Here is a 15,791-nt window from a genome sequence, read left to right on the forward strand (position 1 = left end):
AATGTCATTTATAAAAGTATATTAAATTTCATTACACTTAATTTTTCAGTTACTGTAAACTTAAATCTCATTAACATGTGCATTAATAGTCCTTTCAGATACAGAGAAATTAAACTTCATTCACCAATGTACATTAAAAGTTAATGAAATTTAAGAACATTTCTAACAGTGTAGTATTTGACTTCGGTTTTGAACGGTAGGAAGTCATATTTTCAAAGAAGCATTTCAGTTTGGGATAGTATCACGATGTTAGGATCGGCAGAAAAAAATCTGGCGCTATTTTGACATTGTAGGTCGATAATCATGAGACGAAGGAGTTTGAATTTAATATAAAGCATTATGCAGACGCGCAATTCAACAATATTCAGTACATGTACATCGGCAGAAACGAGTCTATGTCAGAGGGATTCGCGGGATGCATATCGAGAGTTGAATTCGACGGCATATATCCGCTGAAGCTACTCTTTCGAGAGAACGAACTTGCTAACGTCCACTCACTCGGTCCTCCAACCGAAGACTTCTACGGAGTCGAACCGATCACGCATCCGCCATATATTAAAGAGACACGGCCATCACCTCGCAGATAGATGAGGAAAAAATAAGAGCGGCATATAACGAGACTGACACAACTATATATTCTGGGAAGCATACTAGCGGTTATTCTGATTGCACTTGTGATCATGGCGATTCTTATAGGCAGATATATGTCTAGGCATAAAGGTGAATACTTGATGCAAGAAGACACGGGTGCTGAAATTGCTCTGGATCGGGATTCAGCGATTGTAAACTCTGTCACTGGTCATCAAGTACAAAAAAAGAAAAAGTGGTTTATTTAAAAACTGAAATGCATCATATTAGATATGTATGCATTAGAGAGAAGTAACAAGTACACATTAACTTAATTTAAAATTATATGTACATTTTTGATAAGGATAAAATCTCTTTTATTCCATTCAACCATGATCTTTTCATATATGTATATCATAATTTTGTTACGCCAGAAAATACAAAAGTAAAATCCAAAAAAAATGGTTAGAAATCAGAAAAACAAAAATTTTTTAATTCCATTATAAAACCCATATAATAGCTTTAATAAATACTTTAATTTTTTTATTATTTAAGTCTAATTATTAATTCTATTTAAAGATTTTTTTTGTGTATATGGTGTTGTCTCCCTGTAGAGTTTCACAACACTGCTACATAAAAAGACCTAAAAAATTTTGTCATTTTCTCTAACAATTTTTAAGTAACAGCTTTGAACTATGCTATAAAAATTTAAGAAAGTACTCAGAAATCGTAATTATTTACACTTCGTAGAACTGAATGTGAGTTTTGACTAGCTCTCTCTCTTTTTCAGATTGTATTTCATTATATAATATTCATCAAACTATTGAATTATTTTATATTGTTTCTTAATACATTTCTCGGAAGCAAATGAATGATTTTAATTTTTGCATTTCGCTTACGTTCATTACGCGAATGAGAAAAAGAAGTGATTATTTTACATAATTATCATTTCGTAATTAGGGTGTGATCGTTCCAATTTAAATGCATTTTTACAACGGAACATAAAAGAGTGTTTTATGTAACATAAATAGATTTTCCATATATAATACAAAGCTGTCTTTATCAGAGATAAATTACTTATATAATTTGTTCTCTTTTTTTTTATAATATTCGCAGTATTAATCGAAATGTCTACCGCCTAAAATGCGTTTAACACTTTTTTTTAGATTTATTTTATTTTCACACATTTGTTTGTGATTATTTTATTTTACAGATATTTTTTTTTACATAATCTGCAAACTCACTGTAGAATAATTTAATATTAATATAGCATTAAGGATAATAATTGTAATAACAATAACAGCAGAAATGATAATAACGATAATAATACTCAAATTTTTGGAACAAAAATGATATAAGTAATGATTTTAATAGATATGTCTTTTTTATTGAGAAGGAAATTAAATAAAAATAAATCATCTTTACGTAGGCATGCAACGACAATAAATATATCATGGCTCATCAGAGGCAATGACGCAGAGAGGAGATCCGAGGGAACAAGGGAAACTCTCACCCACGCAGGCCAAGTTAGCTATCTTTGGCATGTACATACATATGTTTGTGAAAAAGCAGCGGAGCCAACGTGCAGGCACGCTTCGAGTATTGCAGCTGCATACTGCAAGGAAAATATGCGCCAACCTTTGCGCCTGAACTGCAAACGCATCTTGGCTATTTGGTGTAGCGATAAGAAACGTGGGAATCGAATAACCGACGTCATATCTACGTCATATTGCAGACGATTATTAATGAATATGCAACAAAGAATATTTTAAAGTTTATGCATTGAAATTACGAAATTAAATAAAATTATAAAATCTGATTAATATACGTATCTTTTATGTAAAACGTACATGTAAAATTGACATAAGTGTATGCTTATCTAGGTATACATAGAAACTTATATCATTAACTTTCTACACGACATAACAAAATTTTCAGAAAATAAATTTGAATATTTTAAAAATTGCAAGCAATTTTTAAAATAAATGTACATGCAAATTTTTTAAGTTACATTTTTTCTTTTTTTTCCTTTATATTCTTTTTTCCAAACAAACGAGCAATATATTCGATATATACATTCATATGTTAAAGCGCTAATGAGAGATTTTTCAAGCTTTCCAACAAGAGCGACATTGTGTAACACACAGTGATTATTTCATCTAATATTGGCGAACAAGGACGTAATAATTCACTATGTCATCTGTGTCTCTTGTTGGAAAGCTTCTCTTATTGTGTATATTTATAATCGCAACATAATAATTTTTTAAATGTACATAGTAGGAAGCAATTTGATACGTACTGGAAATTCGAGAATGAGATCTTTATTACAGCATATCGATATAAATGCGTAACGTATAAAAAAAACAAGTTTATACGAATCCAATCTTCATTAAAAACGAGATATCATCATTATTTTGGTATTTCCCGGATCTCGGTTATTTCTGATATTATTATCACAGCGATTACGCAATACCTATAAAGACTATTTTTTAAATTTAATATTTAAAATGTAAATAAATTCCCCAGCAAATTTAAATAAATTCCGTAAAAACACAACAATTTATTATAAAATATACTTTGCAGATTTAAAAATAAACAAACGATATTCTATAATAAACAGATGGTAATAAGAAAATATTAATTTTATTAGATGCATAATAATTCCACACGTGATATATTTTTATATTATCGACATGAAAATAACTTTCAAAAAAGATATATATACATATATATAAATATATTTAATATTCACACAAATATCAAGATAAAATAAGTAATACATAAATACCAAAGCAAATTTAAATAATTTCAATAAAAACGGTTTATGATATATCAGGAATATGTTTCACGGGTCGAATAAAATTTAAGCTGAAGATATATCCTAATAAATACATTATAATGAAATAACATTACTTTATTATCACAAATACAGAATATAATTCCACGTGATATATTTTTATGTTACCATAAAATAATTATTTCAAAAAACGATATATAATATATCCAACATCATATAGTGAGTACAAAAAGTATTCGTACAAAGAAAATATTTTTTTAAAAAAACTTTATTTTTAAAAATTAAATATTATCCAGCGAGAAATGAATCATCGAATTGATGTCGAATCGATATCGATACGATGAATTCAACACCAATTCGACTTCGATTCGACGTTTCATCGATGATCTCTCATTTCTTACTGGGTAATTAACAATTTATACATAAAGTATAAAATAAACTGTACGTTTCTTAAAATTATATATATCCAAAAGATGTGTATTAATTATAGAAAATATATCATCTGAAAAATAAGCGAAAATTAAAAGTTCCATTGTTTGGATGCTCAAAAAGTATTCGTATAGTCGAGCAATTTAGCTTATAATATTAGAAATACATGCGAAGCTCATTTGTATATGTTAGAACAGAATGTATTCATTATATAAAATTGCTAATTAATATTTATTTTCTCTACAAATAAGACTTTTTTTATAAAAAAATTTCCTTGTACGAATACTTTTTGCTCTCACTGTAAATATCAAGATAAATTTCTATAACGGAAAATTCCATCCCTTCCCCTTTAAAGGTGATCACGAAAATGAAACGTGGCCCTTTGCGATAACAAAGTAGGAATCCATAGAAATTTAGAATATACCATTGTAGTTTCAGACCGCCGCCGACGTCGCGCGATGTCGTGGCGAATCGCGCACTCATTCAGCCGGTAACACTGAATCGTGTTGTTCGATCTTGCGTTGTGTTGTCGCCGAGTGCAAAGTAGCGAACAGTAGCGAACGTCGCAGAGAGGATACATAGAAAGAGAAAGAGAGAGAGGGAGAAAGGGATAAAGAAAGGAACAGAGAGAGAGAGAGAAGGTGCCGAAAGTCACCCCCGCGTTTACCCCCGATGGCTTCTGCGTCGTGTTGACTCGCCGTCGCGTGACGTCGCGCCGTCTTTTAATAGTCCGCCGCCTCTCCGCGACCGGTTCGCCCGTATGATACGACACGATACGTCTACATACGTATACGTACGTCGCAGCTCGTCGGGGAGACGCGCCCTCGTTCGACCTTGAACGGCTATAACCGGTGCGTAACGTTCGATGTACGGAGCATCATCGCTGTTAATCGCAACAACCAGCCGACCGCGAGTCACCGTCACCGCAGCACCACCGCAGCAGGTCCGTGCTCCTTTTACTCTGTTTACTTCCTCCTTCTTGGCGCCTACTCCTCGACACGAGACTGCCTCGGCGGCGAAATGGCGAAGAAGACGTACGATCTACTATTCAAGCTACTCCTCATCGGCGACTCCGGCGTCGGCAAGACCTGCATACTGTTCCGTTTCTCGGACGATGCCTTCTCCACCACGTTCATTTCCACAATAGGTGAGAGAAAGAGATGGAGAGTGAGGGAAGGAGATCGGGAAAGGCCGGTAGAGACCACGAATCGTGGAGATTCTTTCGTCGATGACGAATTTCGCTCGCATTCTTTCCCCGGCGATTAGGTTAGAATGTGGCGCTTCGATTGGAAATATATAATTACGGCCGTCACGTTCCGTAAAATTCAATCCAATCGAGCTGATCGCCGCTTTGTTTCGTGTGTGAGGGCCACACACACACGCACACGTACATATTCGCATGGTGATCAGGGTGTAATTACCAGCCTGTTTTTCTTTGAGAAAAAAGTAATTACACTTTGCTTCGCGAGATTTTAGCGGAGTCATACATCCATTTGTACGAGCATAAATACATATTGCACAAGTTACAAAAGAGATGCATATGATTTTATACAAATTATTCTCTTTTTTATATACAAATATTTATTTAATAAAAATAAAAAATCAAAACTAAGATACCTTCCATAATTAATATATAGTTAAAGTATATTTTCTATAATTAATTTTTATTTTCGTAATGGTAATTAGGGTGCACAAAATATGTACCCTGTAGAGTTTCTCGAAATTGTAATTTGTGTTTGGAACATAATAAGTGTTTTCTTTTCTTGCAGGTATCGATTTTAAAATCAAGACGGTAGAATTAAGAGGAAAGAAAATCAAATTACAGATATGGTGAGTTATAATGAACATTAAAAATTTTCTATATATTTATGTGTTTTTTGTTTGTCTGCAGGGACACAGCTGGACAGGAAAGATTTCACACTATTACAACATCATATTATAGAGGAGCTATGGGAATTATGCTTGTTTATGATATTACTAACGAAAAGACATTTGAAAATATCGTGAAATGGTTGAGGAATATTGATGAAGTGAGTATAATGTACTTCATTTTACAATTTACAAATTTATATTTCAATTTCTTATATTAAACACATAATGACTGTCGTAAATATTTCCTGTAGCATGCAAATGAAGATGTGGAGAAAATGATCTTAGGAAATAAAAGTGATATGGAAGAAAAACGCGTTGTCAGTACAGAGAAAGGAGAAGCGGTAAATATTCTGTAGATAAATTTTCTTGATATATTATGAGCAATGTGATAAAATTTTTTATCAAAAACAGTGGTTTTATAGACAATATACAAATCGAACATATAATATATGCTAGGAAATGCTTTGCGGTGGCCCCCACATGTGAGAGAGAAGAAATACTCAGGTCTCTCTTTTATTTCTAACAAAAGTTGTTTTCTGCCTGTTAAAGCGAACAGAACAAAAGTTGTTTTCCGTCTTTTAAAGAAGAGAGACCCCGAGTTTTATCATATCTCTCGCATGCCATTTTAGATCTATCTGTACTACGTCTATGATAATTCTTTAACCAAAATTTTTATCTTGTTTACAGATAGCGCGGGAACATGGCATTAGATTTATGGAGACGTCCGCGAAAGCGAACATCAATATCGATCGAGCATTTAGCGAACTAGCAGAAGCAATATTGGACAAAACTCACGGCAGAGAACCACAAGACGCGCCCGACAGAGTAACGGTTGATCGAAGGGTAGAAAGAAATTCGAATCGGTGCTGCTAATTTTATATATTATTTATTTTAACGGCGCATAACGAACTATATATCAGCTCGTGCAACCTGGGATAGAGAAAGATCCCTCGATATAAATTTAGAGCGTAATTTAAAGCATAATAACATAAACACTTCACGACACTGCCTGATCTGATATAATCCAATCTCACTTTTGATCTGATGGAAAAAACGTTTTTCTATGCTGCAATCGAAAATTGCTAATAAAGATGATTTGACCGATCCAATATTTTTTAAAAATTATGTTTTTTAATTAAATCTATATAAATGTTAATAAGTTTATAAAAATACGCGCGCGGTTTTATGCATATACAATATCTACGATTGTACGTGTGGTATATAAACAAAGTTTCATTAGTTTATACGGATATAGTAAAAAAAAAAGTTAAAAACCATAGATTTCACTGGCGAAAATCTTCATGTTTCACATAAAACATTGTATCGTTACACGAAAAAGAACAATTAGGACATATTGTTTATACATATTGTTTATTACGAGGCTGCAATTTGTTACCATGTGAGTGGTGTGAGTATGAGTGTCGTCGGCTTCTAATCTTGATCATTTTTTTGAACATTGAACGCTTTCCTGCGTGAATAATCGCATCACACAATGCTTACTTGTACATTTAAGTTAGGGAGAACTTAAACCAAAAGCTTCTACCGTTTTGTGTACGGCCGATTTATTATAAATATAAATATTCGCAATTTCGAATTTGTCGTTTTTATTTCTTAGGCAAACACGCGCGCGCACACACACATACACACATATATACATATATCCTGCATGGAATGAGTTTGCATATTTATAGATGCAAAATTGTCGTTAGACAGACATTAATAACAATTATACATAGACATTTTAATGCAAGTATTAAAGATAATAGTATATGTGCTATTATTTATATATATATATATATATATATATATCAGGGTTGGTAAAAAAAACGTTTTAAACGTGTTTTAAACAGTTTAAAACATGCTTAATTGATGTTTTAAATATGTTTTAAATATGTTTTTTTTATAGTACTGTTCAAAGCATATTTGAAGCATTAAAAACATATTCAAGAAGAAACATAATATGTTTTATTCTTAAAAAAAAAAACATTAGTCTTTACCAACCCTGATATATATATATATATATAATTGCAATTGGATATCTAATTTGTTTAGAGATGCTGTTAAATTACCTCATCTAATTATTTCTCTATTAGATGACGTTATACAGAATGGTTATTTTACATTACACGGAAATTGTCTTATCGCGAATAGTATTAACGTGTTTGTTGAAAAAAAGAATTGCATCATACTACTGTGTATACATATATACATTGCAATATACTATGCATTGCTATTTGGAATCGAAAGATCATAAATATCAGAGAAGTAAATTGTATGTTTTTTTATTCAAATTTGAACAAAAAGTAAACACAATCTTAACTTTTTATATATGTATATGTATGTATATATAGGCAACAAGGTATAAGCATCTCCACATTTCTTTCAAAGTTGCCTGGAATTATAGTCAAGTCCAGATAATATACTATAACTAATTATCGTTCGATTTTTATCACACTATGACATATATTTATAACAATTATATATCAATAATTAGTTTTACGCACTTATAATTAGACATATATACTCATTGACATTGAAAAAATTTAAGTCTTGAAAGAAGTAAAAAAAATAAATGTAAACTCATATAATCACTCATATAATCACTGCTTTTTATAATATTCAAAATGAGACAAAAAATAAACATTGAGTTTTATGAGAATAATAATAACGATGTACTATTCTATACATTAGCAATTACAAGAATTTATATTTGGTTTTCTCCCCAAACTCGTAGGAAATACTTGATGCATTATGAAACTAGATAAAAGATTTCAAGTATAAGCGTGCTATTTGTGTAGATATATTAATCTTTGAAAATTTGTAAAAGCTATCTTCGTAGAAATTAAAGTCTTGCCAATGTTATGCTTCTTCATACTTCATTGTTTCTTCACCTACAGTGCGCTCTCAAAACAATGACTGTAGAGAGCCAAAGCAGGACGGCGGTAAGTAAAAAAAAACTGACCTTATGTGTGTATACCTTAGTAAGTGTAACACAAGTCAAAATATCATAATTGACATCAATTAGTCTCGCGAAGCGCCAATAATAGTTAAAATATACAGGAAGATATTGACGACATCCAGATACAGACTCAACGCGGCAAAGATATACTCCTCCGGTGAAATAGAATATTTATGTTTTCCGCCGATCATCATTTGTGTATCGTAAATCAGATATAGAGAGAATATAAACGCGCCGAGCGAGGCATAAACCAAAGTTATAACTTTTCCGTGCCAGATCATTGCAATTATACCAAAAATAAGTAAAATGAGCACAGCAACAAACAAGACACTGTGTAATCCGGTAAAATCGATTTTTGTCTGAAATGCGAATATCGTCAATCCTAGACACACTGCCGCTGTAATTCCAACGGCCAGCATAACCTGCAAAAGAACATCTCTATGTAGATATGTCACATTTGTTACATGTTATAACTTAATAATAACATAGTTCTTTGTATATATATAATATTTTAAATTATAAAATCTTTTCGTGTAACTTACTTCTTGAGACTCGTACGTTGATGCAGCCACGGACAACAGGAAAGCCTCCGCAAATGTAAATAGGAACAAGAATATGAAGTTCATCGGAGCTTTACGTCTCACATTAGTACAGCAAGCCATACATATGAGCAGTACAATAGTTAAGGCAAAAGCAATCCAGAACAATTCTGAGTGACTCTTGACCCATAACTGTGTCGGTCTATGAAAAAGCAATAAAGAAATCATCCCAAGTGTGATAAGCAACTGACACATCAAGATGCTATACACTTTCCTGTAAAAAAAATACAATTATATATATATACTTATCATATACTTTGAGAATATTAAATGTTAAAGATCTGACATTTACCTAATGAAGCCATTCCTGATCGTTTTGTCACTAAACTCAAACCCTTTGACTTCATCCTGCATAGGATCTTCTCCATACCCAGACCCGTACGACATTCCTGGATGACCTGGTGGAGGTACTCCTCCAAATTCTGGACCAACTGGCGGTGGCGCTTCACCGTATGGTGGAACACCCGGTGGAGGTATAAATCCTGGACCTATAAAAAATAGTAATGCTCATGAACAAAATAAATATATAACTATGACAATTTAAGGTAGTTTGAATAATATTCTTGAGTCGTATTTACCTGGTGGATTTCCACCGGAGTAAGGTGGTGGATATCCTGGATTTGGAGGATATGGATAGCCTTCCTGTGGTGGCGGATATCCTGGATTTTGAGGATACGGGTACGGACCTGCACAGTCAAAATTCAGAAATATAAATATCAACGTTACAGTACAATGTGCATGTAACCGCGATAAGCAGTAACAACTTGAGGAACTGTGTGCAGTAACAGCAGCCACTACTTTTATATATATTGTGCATATTTTGTTTTTGTAAAATTATGTTTTCATGATTGTATGTGCTGTTGACTTCTTGAAGACACTAACTATGCTTGACACAATCTGCTGCAATGTATTACATGAATATATGTATTAATTATAGAGTTACATTGATGATGATAAACAGTACTTTAACATGTTACTGCAATATTTATTAACAATTTTCTTTATTCTCAAGTATCGACTAAAAATAATCATTATATTAACGGTGTGCTTTCAAAAATGTGTGGGATGATATACCCTTTCCAAGCAAGTGATTATGCTAACCGCTGACTGAACGATCTTTGATATGTACCCCGAATTAACACAGTTAAAATAATGAAATATGGTAATAAAAAATATATTAGAAAACAGAAGAAAAAAGATCAGAACCTTGTTGCCCTGGATAGAATCCCGCACCAGGTGCTTGCCAAGTTGTCATCTTTTGGTTTAGCTGAAAAAGAACCTATTATTATAACTAGGCCTCCTTTGAGGAAAAGAACAATATCAATAGAACTCCGAACAAATGTGTATCGGCAACCTTAAAAATGTACATAAAATGTATATAGAATTATTTAAATAAATTTATCTTATACTTGTTACGTCAACATTATATACTTTGTATTAAACTATCATTTATTAAAACAGATATAAGTAAATCACTATTATAAAAACAACAAAAATAATAAATATATTACAACCTCTTTAAAAGTTGAATCTTATACATTCATTTCTGACTTTTATTATAATTCGCACACATACTTAAAATCTTGTATCGTACTAATTTATTAATTATATTCTTTGTTATTTTATTATATAAAATGCTCTTAGAATAAAAAAAATAAAAGCAAAATGTTAGATAGATAGCAGAATTAAAAAGAAGTTAATGTTCCAAACTTTCGCTTAAAGAGCCATGAACAAACACCTAAAAAAGTGTATTCTGTAATACTAAATATTCTACTAAATGTAAAACCTGTGACTCATACATAATGAATTTCATTTAATATAGTGATAAATCTAAATTACCTTGAAGATTTATTTATGTTATAATATCTTCAAATAATTAATGTTATCTCTCTTACCGAGAAGAGAGATAAAGAATGATATACGATGTGAATTCTACTAACTGCTCATAATTATCAAAAATGTTAGCAATTAATAACAATTGTTAATTAAACAAGAAATATTAGCTAATATATTTTAAGCATATTACGTCTTGCACCGATTTGCAGTAATATATTAGTAAGTGAATGCGAAGACACATTAAATAAATTATCCCAATTATATGCATAGTTAGTTAATGTATATGAATATTAACATGTTTATATATCAACTGTCATATCATATTTGTTTATAAAAGGGAAAGGATTTATACACACTGCACAGATTTGATAAGCAGTACTTATTTATACCTTGTACTTCGTAGTAAGCAGAGGCTTCTACGAATTCTGATTCTTACCTAGATACTCCTCGGATATCATGTCATCCTTATTTAACAGTTCAGTAAACAATAAGCATGATATGATATCCGAGGAGCACCCAGGTGGAATCCGAACATGCTTTAGCAGGCCTGTTCTTTTTAACTGAACTTCTTGCATAGTTCATCTTTTCTCTTTTTTCTCCAATGTGAAAAGAAAAAAGAGAAGACATAGAGAAGTATTTTGGCTTTAAGCGAGACTTACATATGTATTTGTCTTTATTTAGAAAGATAGTGACAGATACGTGTTCAAGTCTCATTTAAAGTTAAAATAACGTTGATGTATCGGATCTTATTTTATATAAAGCAGCCTTTAATATGTACTGATCCAGTGTAGTGTGTGTGAGTGACAGAATTCATCATTATATACATTGGTAGAATCGGACCCAACAGCTTATTAATGTTTACGACACGATGATGCAGGCAAAGTTGTCACACAGTTACTCACGAAAACGCAACATTAATCGCGAAGCGAAATAAAATGTGTAAATTACCAAATATACGTTAGCAGGGCGTAACTTTTCTTTCTTCGTCACTACAATTAGTAATAAAGCACCGTTACGCGATAACACGCGATATCTTGTCCCGTAATCATATCTTTAAACAACTTATAGTATTTAGTTTCCTGAAAAAATTTACGCCTACGTGCGCGCGCGCACAAACAGATATGTGATATATATATTCGTGGAAAGTTAGTCGCGAGGGTATGAATATATATATATATATATATATATATATATATAAAATGTATATATAAAATTCTTGTCACAGCGTTACATTCACATCGCCAATAAGGTAGACGTGACGATTATTGAATATTTCAAATAAAAATGACAATCGAGGAATCGGAAGATTGCGGAAACGTTTCGAATCGACGACGCGCGATGCTAAGCCGTCCATCCAGATCGATTTTTCACGACGGCAAGGTCGCGCGTATTATCAAGCCGTGGTAACTTATCGTGATTATAACGCCCGGTTATAGGTCGACGTTTCCTTCTCGACTGCACGCAACGTCACGAAACAAAAGAGACGGCCCGCGCGAACTCGCCGAGCACGAGGCCGGAAGGAATACAGAATCGCGTGAGGTGGATCAAGGTGGATAGGTAAATACGTCAAGTCGATGCGTCATCCGTCGTCCTTTCTGGAAATAGTCTTGCAATCGATAATCGCCGTCCCCCGAATATTGCGATGCGGATGTGTATTTACCTCGTATCACGCACAGGCCCCTTTACTCGTCGTGCCCTAGTTAGCAGCTGTGGGGTACACGTAATGCGTAGCACGAATCGCTATTTGTTCGACCGACAATAGAACGACGCAGCCGCAAGTAGGAACACACTTCACGCGCCGTGACGAACACCACATAAACCGACTCCGCTCGGTTTCGACTGAAGTACGCCGCTGACGGTCAAAATGTCAAATCCGTACGATGTGAAGTAAGCCGACGTTCGGGCCGTGGGGAGCGTCGGGCGCTTGCGCGAGTGCGTGCATCTTCGCTTACGTTACGTTGCATCTCGTTGCATTCCTGCACGAAATCTCCCTGTGTCGCTCCACATTGGTTTTTTCAAAGGAGCTAAAGCCGGTGGCACACGATGCTTGTTTTCTTGCTGGTTTGCTAGCTGGATTAGAATATATCTATATTGACTACGATGTCGACATTAGGTGCGTTCCGAGCAGTGCTCGGAAACATCAGACGATTTGATAGTTCGGACAGTTCGAATCTCAAGTTCGAATGTTAAATAGTTTCGGACTGAATGTATGTTCGAACTATTTTAACTCATTTCAGAGCTGAAAGTTTGAATTTGTTATATTTCGAACTCAGATATCACAAGTCGTCCTCAGGATCAACCTGAATATGTCCAGGATGGCTCAGAATATTTGTAGGACGATATCAATAAATATAGGAACTTTATTTAAATTTAATATGCACATTCAATTATTTTCAGTTATATATGTATATTAGTTATTACACATGTTGGAATAGATACCGTTTAAAAGGTATCTAGTTATAGGTATAAGTATTGTGTGGAAAAAGTATTTAGATATAAGTACAGATACATTTTTTTATAATTACCTAAGTATACATACCGATACAAGAAAAAAGTGTCCGAAAAATTAGGTACTTAAAAAAAAAAGGAAGAAAAGAAAAATAGAGAAGAAAATGGAGGAAATAAGAAAAGAAAAAGATATAAGCAGCGTAAAACATACTACATTTTATTTGTTTGTTTCAACACTTAAAAGAATGTCTCGATGATAAAAAGTCGAAAACAACAAGCGCTGCGTATAGACTAATTTTATTTTATATAAATCTACTACTTACATATGTAGGTACTAAAATGTTTGGATTTGGATAATGAAAATTGTAATCGTACGTACGTCATCACGATGGATTATCGATAGGAACAGTGTGGCAAACTGGTTACGTGACGCTGTCTCCTCAAGCCGGGAGCACATAGAAAAACGTAAGTCCGTAAGACGTAATCAGTAAGGAAATCGTAACATTCGCTACTGGCCTTACGGTCTCTACTGTGATTGGTCAATTCACTTACTGCTTGTGTGTTACGGTCTTACGTTCTTGTACGTGTCATGGGCTTCAGGAGGTCACTCATGTAATTTTTCCCCTAGGGTGGAAATGTATAAAAAGATAAAAATTTTTTATTTGTACACATACATACATAAAATTTTTCATTTTTCTCAATTCCGCCCTAAGAAAAAAATTATTCCGATTGATCACAAGCATCAAAGCTCTGTAGAGTTTATTATGGATGCAGAAAAAATCGTAATTCGTCATGTTACACATTGTTTTTCTCTAACTTGTGTATTCCTACATCCATAATAGACTGTATAGAGCTTTAGTGCTCGGAACCAATCAAAGAAGACCGGCGCACGTCGTCAGTTTGTCATTCTTTTTCTATGAGGTTTTTTAGTCGCCAGTCACTAAATACCAGAAACTAAAATTACAAGAAATTGCAAAAATTAATAAAATCGATTTTTAATTTTATAAAACAAAACGTGAAAATATTCGTGAAAAACTGCTCTTTTGTTTCCAAGGCATACTATATTTGTTTACTGTCCGAATCGTCCGAACTTCAGATATAACGAATTAACATTTCATACTGATCACTGTTTAAGCACGAACTGTTCGAACTATCCGAAATATTCGAATTAGATGCTCATTTTTTTCAACTTCGAACTATTCGAATAGATCAAATATTCAACATGTTCGAATCTTTCGTCTGAGCCCTAATTTCAAGTTACGCATAAATAAGCGCATGATATATTGTTTTATCCTTTTTTATTAATTGGTAAACAACAAAGACAAATGATGCATCATGCATTTCATGCGTAACTTGGAACGCACTTATTGTTAACACCATGGCCAATACGGTGATAAGATTCTAATCCAGCTAGCAATCCAGCAGAAAAGTGCAGGAAAACAAGCATCGTGTGCCGCCGGCTTTTTAGAGGAAGAATACACCGTGTGTAAGAAATAAACACCGACGAGATATTATTAAAAATCGATATTATTATTATAAATCCAAGATAACAAAATATTTACACGATGCCAGCATAAATGCATGCACGTGTGCAATGTATGTGTCATACTTATGATGTCCAGCTAACGCCGGCCGCATCTGACGAGTATACTGCATTGTGCTTGTAAAATGTCAATAAAGTATTCAAGACCTAAAATTTTGACTGTATGTCGTGACTATAATAGTCGTGTGACAGCATGCTCCTGACACTGGCTGCATTCAACAGAGAAAACTAATCAGTTAGCGCTAAGTGATTCTTTAATATAATTGATTCTTGCCTTTAGTTCTTCGTTGGATCTAAGTGTAGGAACCAATCATATTAAAGAATCACTAAGCGTTAAAAAACTAATTAGTTTTCTCTGCTGAACGCAGCCACTGTCCGCATCTAGAATCTGGACCATGTAAATATCATCTGCTCTAACGGCAGAAAATAGCACGCAATGAAAAGCACAGACAATAGAGAACAGGCAGTAAGAAAATATCAAAATCAGAAAATATAAAAAATAATTAAAGTGATAATTTTCGCATTGTTTATTTTAGAAGAAATTAAGTTCAGAGAAATGTACAAAAAATTGTACATACATAATTATGTATAATTTTATATTATAATTATATATAAGCAATTTTTTTCGGAATTGATGAGACTCGTCCATATACAGGGTGGACCATCTGAAGTGATCCAGTCAAATATCTCGAAAACTAGTAGGGATAGAGAAAAATGTTTCGTATGAAAAGTTTAGGGTTA

General features: G+C 33.2%; 2 protein-coding genes and 1 pseudogene across 5 annotated transcripts; 2 read left to right on the forward strand and 1 right to left on the reverse strand.

Annotated features, from left to right (window-relative positions):
- LOC108760880 (neurexin-4-like) overlaps positions 1 to 836 on the forward strand; it is a 3,783-nt pseudogene extending 2,947 nt beyond the window's left edge.
- Positions 837 to 4,231: 3,395 nt separating this feature from the next.
- Positions 4,232 to 7,256, forward strand: Rab10 (RAS oncogene family member Rab10). Its single transcript, XM_018507290.1, has 5 exons — positions 4,232 to 4,940; positions 5,563 to 5,623; positions 5,685 to 5,823; positions 5,917 to 6,006; positions 6,353 to 7,256. Exons 1-5 carry the CDS (start codon positions 4,814 to 4,816, stop codon positions 6,536 to 6,538), a joined length of 603 nt encoding a protein of 200 aa, XP_018362792.1. The 5' UTR covers positions 4,232 to 4,813; the 3' UTR covers positions 6,539 to 7,256.
- Positions 7,257 to 8,342: 1,086 nt separating this feature from the next.
- Lfg (Glutamate NMDA receptor-associated protein 1 lifeguard) lies at positions 8,343 to 12,947 on the reverse strand. 4 transcript variants are annotated; one of them, XM_018507164.1, is made up of 6 exons: positions 12,720 to 12,947; positions 10,430 to 10,490; positions 9,802 to 9,909; positions 9,516 to 9,711; positions 9,167 to 9,437; positions 8,343 to 9,046 (listed from the first exon to the last, which is right to left on the reverse strand). In XM_018507164.1, exons 2-6 carry the CDS (start codon positions 10,476 to 10,478, stop codon positions 8,687 to 8,689), a joined length of 984 nt encoding a protein of 327 aa, XP_018362666.1. In that variant the 5' UTR covers positions 10,479 to 10,490; positions 12,720 to 12,947; the 3' UTR covers positions 8,343 to 8,686. The 4 variants fall into 4 exon arrangements, with proteins under 4 accessions (XP_018362666.1, XP_018362667.1, XP_018362670.1 ...); XM_018507165.1 differs by having other exon boundaries at positions 10,430 to 10,488; positions 12,711 to 12,947; XM_018507168.1 differs by lacking the exon at positions 12,720 to 12,947 and adding an exon at positions 12,008 to 12,135.
- Between the last annotated feature and the right edge of the window lie 2,844 nt (positions 12,948 to 15,791).

This window comes from Trachymyrmex cornetzi, unplaced genomic scaffold, assembly GCF_001594075.2.
Source record: "Trachymyrmex cornetzi isolate Tcor2-1 unplaced genomic scaffold, Tcor1.1 scaffold230, whole genome shotgun sequence".
Lineage (NCBI taxonomy): Eukaryota > Metazoa > Arthropoda > Insecta > Hymenoptera > Formicidae > Trachymyrmex > Trachymyrmex cornetzi.